This window comes from Myodes glareolus, chromosome 4 (genome assembly GCF_982192425.1).
Source record: "Myodes glareolus chromosome 4, mMyoGla1.1, whole genome shotgun sequence".
Lineage (NCBI taxonomy): Eukaryota > Metazoa > Chordata > Mammalia > Rodentia > Cricetidae > Myodes > Myodes glareolus.
The window spans coordinates 66,873,758-66,894,654 of record NC_142029.1 but is presented as its reverse complement, the minus strand read 5'-3'; the positions used below and the strand labels follow the sequence as shown (position 1 = coordinate 66,894,654).

The window sequence follows — 20,897 nt, the reverse complement described above, 5'->3', positions numbered from 1 at the left end:
ATATATACAATGATTTAATATATATTTATTTATGACACCTCTCATTTATCAATAATTCCAAAAATATCAATAGCTCCAATAAGTGGTTTGCAAAGTTAGGACATGACTCATGACACTTGCCTCATAATATGTGATTTACTGAGAACTTGAAATCTATGTCCTAATCCACTGAGTAGAAGAGAGTGGGGAGGTTTTATTTTAAACTATCATCACCTACTGTTTCATGTGAAGGTCATTGACCCAAAAAGATCTGGGACAGAAACTTCCAAGTAAAGAAAAGGTGAGCACTTGAATTCAGTTTCTCCTAACACTATTCCACATCAGAAAAAAAAACAGACTTTCTAAATCCAATCTCTAGACATTATAGGAAAGTAACTGAAAATGGTCACTAATATTTTGATGAGATTTTTCAGAAGGCAGGAAAAGAATTATGTTTAACTTTTAATGTTTAAGTTAGCTTAGATATTAACACAATGTATCTAACCGGCTGTACTATGTTCTCTGAGGCAATATAATAAATGCAGCCTCCCATGTACTACTGGTCAGGTAGATACTAGGTATATAATTATATTTAATATAGACATTCAATTTGCCTGACTAGGTTTAACATATATTGCTATATCTAAAATACACCTTCAAATTAGCTCAAAGCACCAAAGAACTCTGTATTTTGAAAACCTCTTACCTCATTTAGACACCTTGTTTCCATCAATCAAAAATTTAAATTCTTCATATGCTTTTGTGATTTTTATAGAACTGTATTGAATATGAACACCATAATTTTAACACTTGACTTTGAATATTAGGAAACCAGGCTGTCTACCTCTCTCTCCCCTTCTAGACTGTAGTAGTCTCAGGAGGAGTGGGGGCTCTGTGTTATGCTTCTCAATCGACTCAATGCCAGAAACGTTTTTTTCTGTTTGTCATTTTTGTTACTATAGGTTCACATTTTTATTCAAATAATATTTTTTGAAACAATATCATCCTGAAAGTATTTATAAATTGTTTTCTATAAACTTTATAATACATATGTATATAATTATAAACTAACTTCTTGTAAAAATGTTATATTCAAGATAAGATTCCAACTCAAGGACAAATTTTAAATACTTCCTGAGTTTACACAACTGTGAGATATTTTCTCCTGCATTCACACTTAAAGCCTAAGTATGTAATGTACATAGCAAGATTATAAATATTTAGCAAATCTTTTAGTCAAAGAATTGCAGAACTGTTAAAAATACAATTTTAAATTCTAGTTATAGTTTAGTGATTTTATGTATGTGGTTGTGTGACATTACTAATTTCTTTTAAAAGAACAAAATTTTGCTTTATTCTCCAAATCAAAGTTAATAATTTGAAACAACATAGACAAACTTGGAACACAATACACAAACAAAATTAAGCAAAAAGTAATGAATTATTCTCCTTAAATATTGTGTTAAATCAATAGAAAAAGCATACAAAAAAAACTTACCATGGAAAAGAAGGGAGAGAGATAGGAAGAAGTGAAGAATGTGAAATTCTTAATTTGGAATGATAAATTAGAAGTACATTCTGTGTAGTGCACTGCCTACCATTAACAATTAGACAGTTATACAATCAAAACTCAAGAGGGTACATCTCAAAATTAAGCACTTTAAATGAACTATAAAAGTATACAAGGAACTTTTAGGATATCCTTGATTGCTGTGGTATCATGAGGGTTTGACTATTTCCAAAAATATTTACATTATAATTCATAAATGTAGCAAAATTATAGTTATGAAGTAGCAATGAAAATAATTTTATACTTGGAGATCACAACAACATGAGGATCTCTATTAAAGGGTCGAAACATTAGGAAGGTTGAAAACCACAGATAAAGGGAGGCTAAAATGGGGGGGGAGTAGGAATTTTCTACAAAGGTCAAAGGCATGCAAGCATGAAGGTACTGCTGGAGGACAAGGAAACAGTAGAATGTAAGGAACATGTAAGTATTGATATCAATTAGTCTGTTGGGATGGGTCAGTCACCCATGTCTACAGTAATATAGTAAGACATAATGAAACGTGGATGATAAACACCTTTGTTTTCTGGCACAAGCTTGTCACAGTCAGGTAATGGAGAAAATTAGTCATATGGTCAGTGAAAACAGCCAGAACTTAGGAAGCATGTGTTTTAGAAGGTGCCTTTATATGCTTTATGTCAGAATGTCAAAATGCCACATTGTACAATGGTTAGTATATAGTGAGCAGATGTTTGTTTAGCCCAAGTCTGTTGAGGCTTGGAAGTTTAAGGTCCAGAAGCCTCCTCTGGCCTGATGCTTAATTGCTGACTGTAATTTCTGAGTTTTTTCAGACGGAAGACACAGAAGAAGAGCTTCAGGTTATGTGGCTACCTTCCATCTTTACCTCCTAGATAGAAAAAAAGGTTTATTTTGTATTTTTTTAATTTAGAGATATAAACACTCACTGTGATTACATAAATCAATGAGTGAAGAAAACAGGTACTGTGGACAGTGAAATGAGAAATGCTTCAATATTGAGAATATCTAAATCTTTGTTGTATTTTGAATTAGGAAGTAAACACCAGCTAGACAATAGATAGAAAGGGCTTCCAGACAGGTGGAAATCTAGCAGTCTGAGGTGGAATCATTCTAGTTCTGTACTCTATTTTTGTTTTAACCTTTATAGCACATATATTATAATATAGCATATTTTAAAATATGAATTTTCAATGCAATTAGGTAATTAAATATATTCATTGAATTATATAGCAATCAGCAGGCTCTATTGTACAATATGCTCATCTCCATCCTAAATTAAATTCTGTAACGATGACCAGTCACATTAGTACTTCCTTCCCCATCCTACAATACCTTGAAGACATTAAGCAGTTTTTGTCTGTATGACTAGATTGTTCTTTTTTTTAATTTTTATTTTTCCACTCAATTATTTACACTTCCTTCCCTCCTCCCAAACCCCTCCTGCTCCCCTACACCCCCTCCTCCCTCTCCTGCCCTACTTGAGAGAGGGCAGGGAACTCTGCCCTGTGAGAAGTCCAAGACCCTTCCCCGCTACATCCAGGTCTAGGGAGCTGTGCATCCATATACACTAGGGTCCCAAAAAGCCAGAACATGCCCTAAAAACAAGTCCCAGTGCCTTTATCAATGGCTTCTCAGTCAGCCCCCATTGTCAGCCACAATCAGAGTCCGGTTTGATCACATGCTCGTTCAGACCCCATCCAGCTGGATTTGGTGAGCTCCCATTAGAACAGGCACACTGCCTCAGTTGACTAGCTCGTTCTTGATGCTTCATATAAATGACTTCTGGTGATCTGTTGCCTTTCATTCTTGGTTACTTTCAATTACAGTGTTTCAGGCTTTTTGAAGACATGATCCATTAACGAACTTAAGTGTCTTTATTGCAGAATAGTGTTCCATTTTATGGAAAATTATACCTATCTGTTCATCAGTAGATGAACATTTAGGGGGCTTTCAAACTTATGATATCATAAGTATTTCCATTTAACTATTCCCGTACAAATTTCCCGGGCTGCATGATAGCGCCACAGCTTTTATTTTGAAGTGTTTTAAAGTGTTTTCCAGGCTGTACTATTTTGAAACACTACTCAAAAACATACAAGGACTCCAATTTTTTACATGCTTGCAATACTTACAGCTTTTATTGCAATCATCCTGATCAGTGTGAAACATTAATTCCCTATAGCTGTGATTTGAATATTCTTAACAGCAAATGATAGAGCACATTGTTTCCAATGCTGCACCTCCAATAGAAAAATGGCTCTTCACTTCTTTGACACATTAGAAGTTGCATGATTTTACCTTTATTTGTTAAAAATGTATTAGTTTTTATGAGCATTATGTAAATTCTGTTCCTTGGATATTCTAGTTTAATCTTTTTCCATTGGTATGGCATGTTTCAAGACCTTATGTAATGTTCACTTTACTAATTCTGTAAGACAGCCTCTCATTTTAGCAACTTAAGAAAAAAGATTAGCAATTTCAAATTTGTAAAGCTTTGCTTATGCTTTCCCTCAATATTAATAAAGCTGTATCTGTTATATTTACTTTCAATGGCCCATTTTGAATTAATTTGAATGGTATGAGAAAGAATAACATATTAACAATAAATACCTATCTAAATATATTGTGCCATATAATGAAAAAGAAAATATTTCCACATTGATTTATCATAAGGCTCTTATTCCCAAAGTTTATAGATGTAAGTTTCTTTCTGGAATTTCAAATTAATTCCATTATTGGCACATCTATTCTTATGACAGTACTACACTATACAGAATATTTCAATATTGCTGTTAAATTTCAGAGGGGAGAGCTCTAGGTCTACATCATCTCATTTTAATTTATTTTTGATTTTCTTGGATTACATAATTTTTCATGGAAATATAATAGTTTATTTACAAGGAAATTAAAAAGACAGGAAGTGTAGAAGTTGACAGGGATATCACTAAATGTAAAGATTGATCTGGAAAGTATATGCACTGTCACAAATATATTTATTGACTCTTGAAGCCTGTCTTTTTCTATATGTTCTTAATTCCTTTTCACAGAACTTTGTAATTCTAAATTTAGTGTCTTATACTACTTTCATATAATATTCATATATGCAAATTGTAATTTTTATTAAATTACTAATGAATGTAATGATATCCTGTTCTAACTTTTACTGACCATTTAAATGCTTCTTCAAATATCCTTACATAGTAATTGAATTTTTCTGTACAAAGCATCATATTAATAAGAAGTAGAAATAGTCTCATTTCATTCTGTACAATTTCAGGAGCTTTATATTGAGTGCCTTATTCTAACTAGAAGATACACTACTATGTTTAACAAGGATATCAGCATTGCTTCATTCATTAACTTATGGCAAAATTTTTCCAGAGGATTTGTTGGGAGTCCCTAGATGATTTTGATATCTTAATATAAAACAATATTTATGACATAGACATGATTAACTGCTAGAAAACTCCATTGAATTTACTAAATCTGTTCTTTGGGTGTTTTGGGCACATAGATAAACATAGATGTATTAAATATGTATTTCTGTGTCTCGTGTTAAAGTCTTTAACAGGTTACATGAATAAAGAGCTGTGAAAAACAGGAAACACCAGAATAAAAAGAAGTTCAATGTCAGACATCAAGCAGATGTGTGATAAATAACCTTTTCTTCATTACCTACATAGAACATCTAAGGTGAAATGGTAGAAATAAATGACTCCATGGTGACTGAGTTCATCCTCTCTGGGTTAACAGACCAACAAGAGCTGCAGTTACCCCTGTTCCTCCTCTTCCTTGGAATCTACCTGCTCACAGTGTTGGGGAACCTGGGAATGATCATCCTGATTCTGTTCAGCTCCCACCTGCACACCCCCATGTACTTCTTCCTCAGCAGTCTGTCCTTCATTGACCTCTGTTACTCCTCTGTCATCACACCCAAAATGCTGGTGAGCTTTGTGGCAAAGAAGAATGTCATCTCCTATCAAGAATGTATGACTCAGCTCTATTTCTTCCTTGTTTTTGTTATATCTGAGTGTCACATGTTGGCTGCAATGGCATATGACCGTTATGTTGCCATTTGTAATCCTTTGCTCTACAATGTTACTATGTCTTACCAAGTCTGTTCCTGGATGGTAGGTGGCGTGTATGGCATGGGCATCATCGGGGCAGCAGTTCATACTCTCTGCATGCTAAGAGTGGTTTTCTGTAAGGCTAATATAATAAATCATTACTTCTGTGATCTTTTCCCATTGATGGAGATTGCCTGCTCCAGTACTTTTGTCAATGAAGTAGTACTGCTGTGCCTCAGTGCTTTCAATATCTTTATTCCAACCCTGACCATCCTGGGTTCTTACATCTTCATCATTGCTAGCATCCTCCGTATCAAATCCACTGAGGGAAGATTCAAAGCCTTCAGCACCTGCAGCTCCCACTTCTCTGCTGTTGCTGTCTTCTTTGGTTCCTTGGCATTCATGTACCTACAGCCCTTCTCAGTCAGCTCCAAAGACAAAGGCAAAGTGTCCTCTGTGTTTTATACGACTGTTGTGCCCATGCTGAATCCCATGATCTACAGCCTGAGAAACAGGGATGTCAAACTCGCTCTAAATAAGTTATTTCTTAAAAAGAAGTTCCATGTGTAAAGAAACATCAATCATAGAAAAAACACATCACTTAAAATCAATACATTTTATTTTTCGACACTTATCAAATTAAGTTCAAAAGAATAAACTTTAGTTCTGAGTCAAATGGCATCATTCACTTCAAAAAATTTCTGTATCTCCTGATGATTTCAAATTTTCTCCTGAAGTCTTCAGCAGCAGCAATGTGGTTTCTCTGGTTTATACCTAGAATAGATTCTCCCAGAATAAGGCGCTTACTCATTGTTTTCTCTGGTTTATACCTAGAATAGATTCTCCCAGAATAAGGCGCTTACTCATTGTTTTCTCTGGTTTATACCTAGAATAGATTCTCCCAGAATAAGGCGCTTACTCATTGTTTTCTCTGGTTTATACCTAGAATAGATTCTCCTAGAATAAGGCGCTTACTCATTGTTTTAGAAAATTATAGACTTTGTGATTGTAGTGAACTCCAAAATCTTTAAATTTGTTGCATTACAAAGACGAGTGTGGAAATTTCCAAGTAGTACATAGTACCCTGCTCACTGTATTAATCTGTGCCCAAAAGCATAGCACTAGAGCATTTATTCCTCTTCCTAGCATCAACTTTTAAACCTGATTACCTCACAATTATTATTTCATACAAATCCTCCAGTAGGCACCAAATATTGGTGGCTTTGTCTTCAGCTAGACTTCAAAGATATGACAAGACCCCTCTTTGACATGCCTCTTCTGCCTCATCTTGGAATACCAGAACTATAAATAAGAAAACATTTGTGTTGACAAAAGAAGTCCTTGAGTTTCTATAATTCTTGATTTCTCTTCATTTTATCTTTTCTATTATCTCAAACAACTCTATGTATGCATATCTATCAAAATTGTTTGTTTATGTTATATAGCATGTGGGTCACTTACCATGTACTATTAAAAATAATACATCTAATTAACAGTTTTGATGATTGAAGAAAACATGAATGGGACAGAAATTTCCAAGTTGAAAAGTATGATTGTTTGAATCCAATTTATCCTAGCATTGTTCCACCTAAGTATGTGTCAGACCATAATGAACTCTATTCTTTAGAAATTATAAAAATATACTCCCAGTAGCTATAAGTGATCTCTAATATTCTACAGTGGAAACTCAGAATAGGAAAAATTATCTTTTTCCTATTTCAAGCCAAACTTTTTCTAGGTGTAAAGATATTCTTATTTCGTTGTTAGCACAAAAATGAAACTCATTAACTGTGTCTGTTTCCTCTCTGATAGCATAGGAAAAATTCATTCTTTATTTGCATTATTAGTCATGTAGATATTGTATATAAGTTACCTACGTGTAAATATTTAATTTTTGTTTATAATTTTTGTTCATAAAACTTTGTATTAGAATATGCTCTCAGAGTAAATCAATCCAAAAGTGCTATTTATCTTGTTTTCCTCATTTTAGATGTCTTGTTTGTTTTAATAAATCATTTAAGCTTATCTGTATATCTTATGAATTTTGTCAATTCATAATTTTCATTCTTTGGTTTTTTGAGACAGGGTTTCTCTGTAGCTTTGGCGCCTGTCCTAGAACTAGTTCTTGTAGATCAGGCTGGCCTCGAATATACAAAAACTGATCATATTGTAGCTAATAAATATTTGACATCAAGTGCATAGCATTTCGACTTTAATAACAGTTTTAGGAGATCAAGAAATAAAATTTCATTCAATGAATGTTTTGGCATTTTGCTGAGGAGCATTCATCTCTAAGAGGCATTAGAGGTTAAGATAAGAGGAATTTAGAAATACTCTACTATGCCAAAGACACACATATATACATGCAATTAACATAAAATAGGAAGCATCTTCCTCTAGAAGTTGGGCCAGAATTAAACTTCAGAAGAAGTCGGTCACCTATATTGAGTCAGAACACTACAACTGCTGTCAGAATCACAAAGACTATGAATTACAAACCCCAAAATACTGTACTGAAGAGAATGGAGGTTCTGTGGTAGGATAAGTGTTTCCTACATTTTGAAGGAGGCAATTAAGATAGAAAAACCAGTCAACTAATTATTGAAAACACTCAAATCTACAAAAGGATTGTCTTTGTCACTTTGATGTTGTTGGAACTGGAGCAGAGCATCATATTCTAGGTAAAGTACAATGACAAGTAACATATTTGGATCAGTTGAGGTGGAGTGATATCTAGGATCAAAGACTATATCTACTGTGTGCCTTCTCCCTGCATCAGGCTGTGGAGGAAGTGCAGATATCCAAATAGTGCAGAGCTATCCAGCCTCTTCCTTCAAAAATATGGCAATTAATTTAGTTGTCTAAGATCATTAAACTGTTGACTTTATAAAAATTCTACTGCTGTAACAACAACAATTCTCCCTAGACTACTCCAAACCTGTACACTATTATGTTAGTGTAAGTTCCTAACTTAGACAGTGGGTGACACATCAAATCCATTGGAGCATGAAAACTCACCTTTTTAAAAAAATAATTTATCCATATAGTTTATATTCCTGCCCCAGTTTCTACTCCCTCCTCTCCTCCACGTCTCCTCTCCCCATAACAACCCTTATGTTCCCACCCCGGATCATCTCCTCCTTCATTTTTGTTTAGGAGAGGAAAGGTTTTCCATGAGTATCAACAAAACATGGCATAACAAGCTGCAGTAAGACTAAGTACCTCTTCTTGTATTAAACCTGGGTAAGTATTATGTAGGACAAAATCAGAAATGAAAATGGGGGCATAACAACAGACAATGAAAAAATGCAAAGAATCCTTAGGTCAGAGTTCAAAAACCTATACTTTACAAAATTATAAAACCTTAAAGAAAGAGCGAGCACTTACCAAAGTTTATCAAGATCAGATAAACAATTTAAATACCCTCATAATCTTAAGGATATAGAAACAGTCATTAAAAGACTCCCAACCAAAAAAAAAAGCTCAGAACAAGATTGTTTTAATAAAAAATTCTACCAGATTTTCAAAGAATACCTAATATCAATACTTCTCAAATTATTTCATGAAACGAAAGGACAATTACCAAATTCATTTCATGAGATCACAGATACCTTGGTATGCAAACCACACAAAGACACAACAACAATATAAAAAGAGATATAAAGCATTTTCCCTATTGAACATACATGCAAAAGTACTCAGTAAAATACTTGTAAACTAAATTCAAGAAAACATCAAGAAGTTCATCCACCATGGTCAATTAGGCTTCATCCCAGAGATGCAAGGATATTTCATTATACAAAATTCTGTCAATGTAATCTACAGCATAAAGAAACTGAAAGAATAAAAAGCATATAATCATCTCAATCAAGGCTGGAAAAGCTTTCAAAAAAATCCCTTAATAATAGAAGTCTTGGGAGATCAGGGATACAAGGGGCATACTTAAACATAATAAAGGCATTATAGAAAAATTCAATAACAAACATCAAATTAGGTGAAGAGAAACTCAAAGCAATTCCTTCAAATTCATGAGAAAGACAAGACTGGCTATTCTCTCAATATGTATGCACTTGAAGTCCTAGCTTGAGCAACAAGAAAACTAAAGGAGATTAAGAGATACAAATTGGAAATGAAGAAATCAAAGTATTACCATTTCTGAGTGATATGAAGGCAAATATAAGCAGCAACAAAATTTCTACCAGGGAATTCCTACAGTTGATAATAACCTTCAGTTATGTGGCAGGATGCCAGTAAACTCAAAAAATCAGTAGTTCCCCTTTATTCTAAAATAAATGGGTTGAGAAACACATCATGGAAACACCCTTTACAATAGCCAGAAATAATATAAAATATATTGGAGTAACTCTAAGAAAACAAGTGGAAAGCCTGTATGACAAGAATTTTTAAGTATATGAAGAAAAACATGTGGGAAAGATCAGAAAATGGAAAGATCTCCAATGTTCATAGGTAATTAGAATTAAAATAGTAAAAATTGCCCTTTTACCAAAAGCAATCTGTAGTAAGAGGAGGCTGCTTATTGATTCCTGGTCACTTATCCCTGAAATAACAGCACAGAGACTGTATTAATTAAATCACTGCTTGACCAGTTCGCTCTTGCTTCTTATTGGCTAACTCTTACATCTGAATTTAACCCATTTTATTAATCTGTGGATTGCCATGTGGCTGTGACTTACCCGGTAAGGTTCTGTCTGGTTCCAAAAGAATTACATCACTTCTCTCTAACTCCACCTTCTTCCTCCCAGCATTCAGCTAAGTTTTCCCCGCCTAACTCTGTTCTATTCTATCATGGGCTCAAGACAGTTTGCTTATTAACCAATGGTATTCATAGCATATGGAGGGGAATCCCACATCATCAATCTACTTATTCAGTGGAATCAACATTGAAATTCCAACACAATTCTTTACAGTTCCTAAAAGAACAGTACTCAAATTCATATGAAAAAAATTAAACAAAACAAAAAATAGGATAGTTAAAATAACAAAAGAACTTCTGGAAGTATGGTCATCAGTATCAAATAGAACTATAATAATATAAACAGCATGGTATTGTCAAAAAACAGACAGGTAAATCCATGGAATGGAATCAGAGACCCAGATGTAAATCCTCACACATATAGACACTTGATGTTTTTAAATAGAAGCCAATATTATACAATAGAAAAAAGTAAAACACTCCCAGGGCAGCCAGGGTCCTCTCAGTCTGGCATTTCACACTGTCATTTAGACCATGCCAACCTGAGTGGCCTGCACTACCACCTATGGCATGGTGATATCCATTCCTGAGTTGTTACAAAGAACCTTGTTACAAAGAGCCCTATCAGGGTCTGTGGTCCTCATGTAGTCAAGTCCTGTGTTGATGTCTGTTTTCAATGGTACAACCAAAGGCTACACGAATGCCCAGGCTCTGGACCTCAACCTGGGACTATGATGTTTTCTGGGGGGCATGCTGCTGTCAGGACCATGACTATCTAGGTGGCCTACACTGTTATATGAAGCCGTGGTGTCATCTATACTCAGACTGCTGCCATGGGCCACGTCTGCATCAGTGTACAGAAACACCCAGGGTCTGGGTTGATGTCCTTATTTCCTGTTGCTACTTGGGGCTAATGGGATGCCTGGGTTCTGGACAATCACCTCAAATCGTGAGTGTGTCTGAGATCCTTACTACTACAGGGACTACTTATTCGGGTGGCCTGTGCTGTCACCAGGATCATGGTGATGTCAGGATACATGATGCTTTGGAGGGCATGTCTAGGTCCATATGTGTGCTGCAGAGAGGAGTCTCTGATAATGCCCATGGCTTACAGTATGACATGATGGTATTAGGAATTTATTGTTGTTGTTGAAATCCAAGGGTCATGTTGTGCCAGCCCCACCCCTCACTGTTCCTATGATAGCTGACCCTGCCTATCACTGGACACCATTGCAGGAGAGCTGACCCCACCGCACCATGGGAAAGGTGCCAAACCTCTTGCACTAGAGAAATGGCCCCACCCCTCACCACAGGCATGGGAAATCAGTTGCTGATGGCATGTGACTAGAAGGCTTGGCTCTCCCCTCACCTGGTGAGGCTGTCCTGGACTGACCAGTTCAGCTACCATCCAGATTCAGAACCTTAGTCTTGGGTTGGCACACCCTAACATCTACTCTGTCTATGAACTGCTGGAGTATGTGAAGGGACTGGTCCTGTGGAACAATATCTGCAGGATCTCCATAACACGGAGCATCATTGGGTGCCAGAGGGGTCTTGAACCAGATGAATGATTCACTTCAATGAACATTTTGGGGGTGTCACACCATAGCTCCCAATGTCACTGTGATGAATGAAGAGGTATTGGAAAGACAGAATCGCAAGGAGTTTTTTGTTGTTGTTATTATTTGTTTGTTTGATTGTTTTGCTTTAATTCATTTTCGGTGGGCATGCTGCAGTGGTGAGGAGAAGATACTGAGGGCCTTGGGGTGAGTGGAATTGGAGTTCATGATGTGAAATTTCCAAAGAATCAATAAAGAATTATAATTTTGAGCCTGCCTGAGGAAAGGTAGGCCCTGTGTCATCTCAGCGAGAATCCAGGGCAGAAAGGGGCACTGATCCTCTAGCAAACATTCATCAGAGGGGTGAGTTTGCTCCTGACCTGCGGCAGAAGCCCAGCAAGGAGGAGCTCAGACATTCCCCGACCCCCTTGATCCCTGGTCACTCCGCAGGGATGGCTCCACACTGCTAAGCTCTCTCGCCTCCTGCCCCATTAAAGCTTTCACCCAGGTACCCCTTCCTTTATTCCTCCCTTCCTCCTCAGGCCATAAAATTTCCCAGCTTTGCCTTCTTGTGTGCTGGGACTGGGCTGTAAGTGCAACTCGGCAAGAGGGAGTTACTGTGTTTCAATAGCCTGCCTGAGGTAAGGTAGGCCCTGTGTCAGCTCAGCGAGATTCCTGGCCAGCAAAGGGCACTGATCCTCTAGCGGACATCCATCAGAGGGGTGAGTTTGCTCCTGACCTGTGGCAGAAGCCCAGCAAGGAGGAGCTCAGACATTCCCCGAGTTCCTTGACTCCCTGGTCACTCTGCAGAGGCGCCTCCACCCTGGTAAGCTCTCTCGCCACCTATCCCATTCCAGCTTTCACCCTTGGTAAAATTCTAACCAAATAGGAAGTGAAAGACCTATTTGACAAGAACTTTAAGTCATTGAAGAAAGAAATTAAAGAGGATACCAAAAAATGGAAAGATCTCCCTTGATCTTGGATTGGGAGGATCACCATAGTGAAAATGGCAATTCTACCAAAAGCAATCTATAGATTCAATGCAATCCCCATCAAAATCCTTCACAAATCTTGAGAGAACAATAATAAACTACATATGGAAAAACAAAAAACCCAGGATAGCCAAAACAATCTTATATAATAAAGGAACTTCTGAAGGTATACCAATCCCTGATTTCAAACTCTATTACAGAGCTACAGTATTGAAAACAGCTTGGTATTGGCATAAGAACAGAGAAGTCGACCTAGGGAATCGAATAGAAGACTCAGATATTAACCCACAAACCTATGAACACCTGATTTTCGACAAGGGAGCTAAAGGTATACAATGGAAGAAGGAAAGCATCTTTAACAAATGGTGCTGGCATAACTGGATGCCAACCTGTAGAAGAATGAAAGTAGATCCATATCTATCATCATGCACAAAACTCAAGTACAAATGGATTAAAGACCTCAACATAAATCTGACCACATTGAACTTGATAGAAGAGAAAGTGGGAAGTAGTTTACAAGATATAGGCACAGGAGGCCACTTCCTAGGTAGAACCCCAGTAGCTCAGACAATGAGAGAATCAATGAATAAATGGGACCTTCTGAAACTGAGAAGCTTCTGTAAAGCAAAGGACACTGTGAGTGAGACAAAAAGGCTACCTTCTGACTGGGAGAAGATCTTCACCAGCCCCTCCTCAGACAAAGGTCTGATCTCCAAAATATACAAAGAGCTCAAGAAAGTAGACACTAAAACTCTAATTAACCCAATTAAAAAATGTGGTACTGAACTGAACAGAGAATTCTCAACAGAAGAACTTTGAAATGCCAAAAGACACTTAAGATCATGCTCAACCTCCTTAGCGATCAGGGAAATGCAAATCAAAACCACTTTGAGATACCATCTTACACCTGTCAGAATAGCTAAACTCAAAAGCACCAATGATAGCCTATGCTGCAGAGGATGTGGAGTGAGGGGAACACTCATCCATTGTTGGTGGGAATACAAACTTGTGTAGCCACTGTGGAAATCAGTGTGGCTGTTTCTCAGGAAACTGGGAGTCAACCTCCCTCAGGACTCAGCAATTCCACAACTAGGAATATACCCAAGAGATGCCCTATCATACTACAAAAGTATTTGTTCAACTGTGTTCATGGCAGCACTTTTTGTAATAGCTAGAACCTGGAAACAACCTAGGTGCCCCTCAATAGAAGAATGGTTAAAGAAGGTGTGGAACATGTATACATTAGAATTTTACTCAGCGGTAAAAAACAATGACATCTTGAATTTTTCATGCAAATAGATGGAAATAGAAAACGCTTTACTGAGTGAGGTAACCCTGACCCAAAAAGAGGAATATGGTATGTACTCACTCATAAGTGGATTCTAGCCATAACAAAAGGTCTTTGAGCCTATAATTCATGATCCTAGAGAAGCTAAATAAGAAGGTGAACCTGAAGAAAATCATATAGTGATCCTCCTGGATACTAGAAGTAGACAATATTGCCAGGCAACCTTGGGTGCACGGAGGGGTGGGAGGGTGGAAGGAAGGGGAGATGGTTAGAGAGGAGGGAGTAGGGGAGGATTGGGGATAGCTTGGGGGAATGGGATGGTGGGAGGGAGGAAGGATGGATATGGGAGCAGGGAAGTATATATCTCAACTAAGGGAGTCATTTTAGGGTTTTCAAGAGACTTGATTCTAGAGGGGTTCCCAGGTCCAAGGAGAGGTCCCCAGATTGTTCCCTGAACAGCAGGCGAGAGGGTGTTTGAACTTGCCTTGGCCCATAACCATACTGACAAATATTTTGCATATTACCATAGAACCTTCATCTGGCGATGGATGGAGATAGAGACAGAGATCCACATTGGAATACTGGACTTAACTCCCTAGGTCCAAATGAGAAGCAGAAGGAGGGAGAACATGAGCAAGGAAGGCAGGATCAGAGGGAACCTTCATCCGACGATGAATGGAGATAGAGACCGAGACCCACATTTGAGCACTGGACTGAGCCCCCAAGATCCAAATGAGGAGCAGAAGGAAGGAGAACATGAACAAGGAAGTCAGGACCGCGAGGAGTGCGATCACCCACTGATACAAGGGGACTGGTCTAATGGGAGCTCACGAAAGCCAGCTGGACTGGGACTGAACGAGCATGTGATCAAACCGGAATCTCTGAATGTGGCTGACAAGGGGACTGTCTGAGAAGCCATTGATAATGGCTCTGGGACTTGTTTCGTCTGCATGTGTTGGCTTTTTGGGATCCTAGTCTGTTTGTGCTATGGAACGGCTCAGGGGAGCCACTCAAACCGTGAGGGAACAGGACGAAGGATGGAAGATTTCAGGATATGGTGGAGGAAATTGACAGACAGTCACTCTCAATGTGTTTTGAAAATGCTGTTGCGTTTTACTTTTTTAGTGCGAGGTTTTTATATTTTTACAAACAAAGAATTTGGCAAAGGCATACATCATCAGATCATTTTAAAAAAAAAGCATAAAACAGTTTACAAAAAGAATCTTTGAAATTGCTTTGACTTGGGCACAAGGACTTTCGCCCAGTCTGAACCAGGGGACTGACTGGGCAAAGTGACCCTGTGCTCAGAATATCATGGGGTGTGAGAGGAGAAGGCCACTATCTTTCTGGGAAAACTTTCTGCTAGGAAATATTAAAGACATGATCTCAAACTTGTCTGAAACCATAAATCCCAACTTTCTTCCCTCCCCGACTCTCAGGGTCAGATGTTGTAATTAGCCTAGGTTTATTCTGGCCATAATGAAGGCTGCATAGGCCTCCTGCACGTAATTCTCAGGCAAACATCTAGTGTTGCTGCAGCTGTTTTCCTACAGAAGGCTTCTAAGGTTTCTCCTGATAAGAGCAACTCCTTTTGCTCCACATCATTAAAGAATTATTTTAACGATGACTTCCCTATTTCCAGAACTGGCTATTTCCTCAAAGGCTTTAATGAATAATGGGACAAAATTCAAAAATGTCCTCAGCAGTCTTGTTTGTATCCGCAACTGCCTAGAATAGTCTGATCTGTTAGCAATATGCCAGGATCACAAAGAACACAAAAACAAAGAAAAAGACACACATATGGCTTCCAAGGACAGCCAGGTCGAGTCAATACAAATGGCGACTCAGGTGGCATTACACCACAACAGATTGCCAAGGGACAGCCTGAGACACATCTTCGTGGAGCACAGATCCCAATCCTCTGGCAATACTTGCCTGCCTAGTCAGCATTTCTGCTACACTGGCGAGACAGCCCTGGATGTAGCATGTTTGGATGCTCACCTTCCTAGACCTAGAGGGAGAAGGGAGGAACTTGAACTTCCCACAGGGCAGGACACCCTGACTGCTCTTAGAACTGGAGAGGGAGGAGGAGAGGGAGAAGGGGGAGTGGGAGAGTATTGGGAGGAGGGGCGGAAGTGGAAATTTTTATAAATAAATTAAAAAAATGTTGAAAAACAGAAAAAAATCAAAAAAATCAAAAAAGGAATATGAATATAGCAAAGAAAATAAATAAAAAAGAATTATATTTTTAAAAAGATTAAAAATGTCACTGGGATGTGCTAGGGATAGCACTAATTCTATAGATGGCTTTGGATTATATTAACACCATAACGAAGTAAGATTTCTGACCAATTAATAATGATAACTAATTAACTTCTTTAAACAGTGTTTTATGGTTTTCTTCTATAAACTTCTTAGACCCTTGGTTAATTTTTTCATGTTGACTGTGTGTGTGTGTGTGTGTGTGTGTGTGTGTGTGTGCGTGCGTGTTGTGCTTATTCCAGAGGATGTGTTTTATATGATATTTTGTTTGGTTTCTGACATAAGTGAAAATTATCCCTTAGGTGTCGTAAATTGGTTGTCTCTGCCCTGGATAAGTCTAAATTGTTATATAGTTTTATATTGCATTCATAGGTTTGCTTCCATGAGATTTATTTTGTAGGATAAATGTTAATTGCATACAGTTAGTACAATATGCTTGTTCATTGTTCATATAAATAAAATCCAATCATAGTTTTGTAACACATTTAATTGTGAAAATAAGGATATATACAGGAGTATATAAATATTTATATGCAGTATAGATATTTTGATGAAATCAGAAGTCTTAATGGTCATGTGTTTATATAAAGAAATTATGACAGCTACCCCTGAGCCTATATTCCTCCTTAGGGCTTTGTATGCTACTTAGGTTATTACCCTCAAGGGTTAACACATTAAGCAAGTATTCAGCATCAACAATTTTCCTCAGCTATTTTCTTATGTAGGGGTTTGCTAAATTACCTGTGCTGGTCTTGATCTACTGAGAGCTACTTCATCAAGCATAGATCCACATACATTCCAATGATTTTATTCTACACACGAATCCTTTATCCTGACTATGTTGAAGTAACTTCCTGGCTTCCTTTACAGCTACAGGACCCTATTGAAGCCTCTAATAACAACAAAGAAATGGTGGAAAGTGGACAATCTTGTGTTATAATGGTGTCTATTTGTATTGACCTGTTCTTGGAACTCTCACTGCAACAAACACTTCTGCAGAAGTGTACAGTGATCTCTGTTTGATGTCATAGGCACTTGGACCATGGATATGTTTTACTATTGTTCATAATGCTACAGTCTTTTGTTAAAGGAAATATTTTCATTAGACAGAAAAAATTTGTCTTTTAGAAATTCAAAGAATTCCACAGTCCTCCCACATACTTTGAAGGGCAGCATGTATCCAGAATGAAAGGTCTTTCAATAGCTTTGTAATTTCTCATTTTTTGTTGAATAATTTAAAATGACTACTGAATATAAATACATTCTACTCACATTCATTCTCAGGAGAAAAAAATCAGATATATTTAAAGAGTACGTGTTATTAAAGTCTTTGTCCTTGATACATTTATTGTGCCAACACAGTTCATTTTGGTAATATTTAGTTCATTTTGCAGAGAAATTTTATATAGTAAACCCATATGAAATTCAAGTATAATGGAATGATTTACTTGTCTCATAATCTTCATATGGGTTAAACTTCTCTTTATTGTCTTTTAGCTTACACTTTTTAACCTATCCAGAGAGATGGTTCAATCCTCATAATATTTCCAGGAGGTTCCAGAAAAGAGAAAAGCAGCCATAGAAGGAAGCATCTATTGCCCGCCCTGCACTCTCTGAAGATTTCTTCCTAACAAGTGCCTCAATGACCACTTGCTCTTTATTTCTTGACTTAGCTGTCTTCACTCTACTTAGACTGAACAAATATACCCTGTCTTCAGTTCCCAATAAAGCCATCTTCATTATTCAAAACACTATTACTTGAGAGTCATTGTTGGTGTTAAGGATAATGTGAGATTAATAAAGCAAGGGAAATATTTGCAATGCTCTACAGAAGAAAGTTGAGATTCAGATAATAATATGATTTTCAGAACGCCTCAGTGAGGCTTTACAGGGAAATGCTTTCATTTACTCATTGTCCTCTTGTTTCCTCATTTAATGACTTTTGTTGTTACCCTATCTGCCCCTGATCTTTCAAGAATTGCTAGCACTTAAAACATTCAAATTATTGCATTTTTTGTTTAGTAAATGAACTCAAATCTCTACTGTAAAACAATGAAGCAAAAAAAACCCAAACAAACAGAAAAAAAAAACCACACACCATGAAAATTGCCATCATAGTGTAAATTTATTTGACCAATTGAAAAAAAATCTTTAGAAAATAAGAGAGAAAATGTTTGTAATGAATGGGGCACAATGTGTAAGAACTTTCTGTGGTATTCTTAAATTTTTTTATTTAAAAGTTTTTTAATTAATTGTACGAACCAACCTCAAATCAATATGTCAGTGGCATTATTTATTAAGAAAGAGAATAGAAAATGGAGAAAATGACAAGAAAAATGAAGAAAGCAAACTCAGGAAATAGAAAAATCAAATAGGGGAATTAAATATCTTTATATGAACAGATTAGGTTTCACAGCTACACTAATTCATTCTGCCTTTCAAACACAAAAAAATAACAGCAACAAAAAAGTAAAAATAAAAAGTCAAATACTTTCTAGGGAAAAATAATAGAGGTAAAGCCATCTGCTGAAATATAGCTCATATACAGAAATTATTTCTATGCTTAAAATAAGAGACATAAAGACAACCATGTACAATCAAAACTTCCTGCTGCTCAGGCTTTTCATCAGGGTGATTTTAATATCTTTGTTCCTCAAACTGTAGATTAAGGGATTCATCATGGGAACCACATTGGTGTAAAGGACAGAAGAGATTTTACCTTCATTCACAGACCCAGCTGAGGAGGGTTTGAAATATGCAAGTGCACCTGAACCAAAGAACACAGAAACAACAATAATGTGGGAGCTGCAGGTGCTGAAGGCTTTGGACCTTCCCTCAGAGGAACTGATGTGGAAGATGCTGTAGAGGATGAAACCATAAGAGATAAAGATAGTTGAAGTAGGAACAATGACATTGATGCTCCCAACAACAAGAATTACGAGTTCATTTGCATATGTGCTCGTGCAGGACAGCTGGAGCAAAGGAGGAATATCACAGAAGTAGTGGTTGATGGTGTTTGCACCACAGAAGTTCAGTCTCAGCATGCATACAGTGTGAGCAACAGCATTAGAAAATGCAATAAAGTAGGACCCAAGAGTAAGTTTCAAACATAATTTTGGAGACATGACAATATTATACAACAGTGGATTGCAGATGGCCATGTAGCGATCATAGGCCATAGAAGTCAACACATAAAACTCAGAAACAGCAAAGAAGCAAAAGAAAAAGACTTGAGTCATACATTCCATGTAAGAAATTATATTCTTCCTTAATACTAAGTTCATCAGCATTTGGGGAGTGAACACAGAACAATAGCAAAGGTCTATAAAGGACAAGTTAAATAGAAAAAAGTACATAGGAGTATGGAGGTGAGAATTCAGCACAGTCAGAATTATTAAACACAAATTTCCCAGTACAGTGACCAGATACATTGCTAGAAAGAGAAAAAACAAGGGCATTTGAAGTTTGGGCTGGTCTGTTAATCCTACCAGAATGAATTCTGTCACCAAAGAGACATTTACTAAGTTCATTCTTCTCTACGGAGATCTGTGAACATAGAAAGTAGAGCTACATTAGAAATGACTCTTACTAGTCTTGGGTATCTTCCTAATTGCAAGTTGTAAGTAGGGAATGTCTCCTCTATTCCAGAATAATCATATAGAATCAGCTGTTGCAGCCACGAAATATTATCTTAAGTCAGAAGTCCACTGGCACCAAATTTTAGTATCATTAATGAAAAAGCAAGAATAATATTCTGATAAGCAATAACCTGCTCCAATATCCTGTCTTCCTTCACTAGAGCCCTCCATACATCCTTAAAGTTGGGAACAGATGCCTGGACAGTGCAGTGCTGGTTCTGGTTGCTACTGCAGGTTCATTTTGCTGTGATGTGAAAGAAAAATATGTGTCTAATCTAAAAACAAAAGAAAAGGATAGAGTCACGAAGAGAATATTTCTTGTCCCCTTTTAACAGAGTAATGCCCTTGTAACAGAGTCATGAATCTGGAAGACTTGAGTTCTGCCCATAAAAGTGAACACCAGTAGTGATGTTGCAACTCCATGGTCAATGCCTCTTAAGCCACTCTGATCCCTTTGAATGATTTCTTCTGCAGGTTTCACTTGAGTTTCATTTTACATAGGAAAAGGAAGAAACTTGCTGAAGCCCATCATATGTAAAGAGACATTAAGAATGTGGATTTTGATGGAGGGGGAGGGGATAGTACTATGAAGGAGTTGGGGGACAGGTAAAGGTAATTAAAATATACTATATGAAAAGTCTCTTTAATAAAACAAAAATTAAAGAAAACTAATATTTATTTTTTTTAAAAAGACAGAGGAAAGAAGGATGGATATTAGTATACTTGGAATTCAGAACTCACAATTTTCAGTTCAATCCTTAGAGTAATCGTATTTTCCCATATCCCTCTTTACCTGGATAAATATTTCAGATTCAAAAGTTTCAGATCTTTCAATTTAAAGAAGATATA

General features: G+C 37.0%; 2 protein-coding genes across 2 annotated transcripts; one reads left to right on the top strand and one right to left on the bottom strand.

Annotated features, from left to right (window-relative positions):
• Positions 1-5,220: 5,220 nt before the first annotated feature.
• On the top strand, positions 5,221-6,165 carry LOC148122302 (olfactory receptor 8G50-like). The gene has a single exon (XM_087905053.1). The coding sequence runs from the start codon at positions 5,227-5,229 to the stop codon at positions 6,163-6,165; it is 939 nt and encodes a 312-aa protein (XP_087761179.1). The 5' UTR covers positions 5,221-5,226.
• Positions 6,166-19,007: 12,842 nt separating this feature from the next.
• Positions 19,008-19,940, bottom strand: LOC148122301 (olfactory receptor 8B3-like). Its single transcript, XM_087905052.1, has one exon. The coding sequence runs from the start codon at positions 19,938-19,940 to the stop codon at positions 19,008-19,010; it is 933 nt and encodes a 310-aa protein (XP_087761178.1).
• Positions 19,941-20,897: the final 957 nt, after the last annotated feature.

Bases quoted from the DNA above. Each gene is read 5' to 3' on its own strand.
- LOC148122302 (XM_087905053.1), top strand. From the start codon at position 5,227: ATGGTAGAAATAAATGACTCCATGGTGACTGAGTTCATCCTCTCTGGG.
- LOC148122301 (XM_087905052.1), bottom strand. From the start codon at position 19,940: ATGAACTTAGTAAATGTCTCTTTGGTGACAGAATTCATTCTGGTAGGA.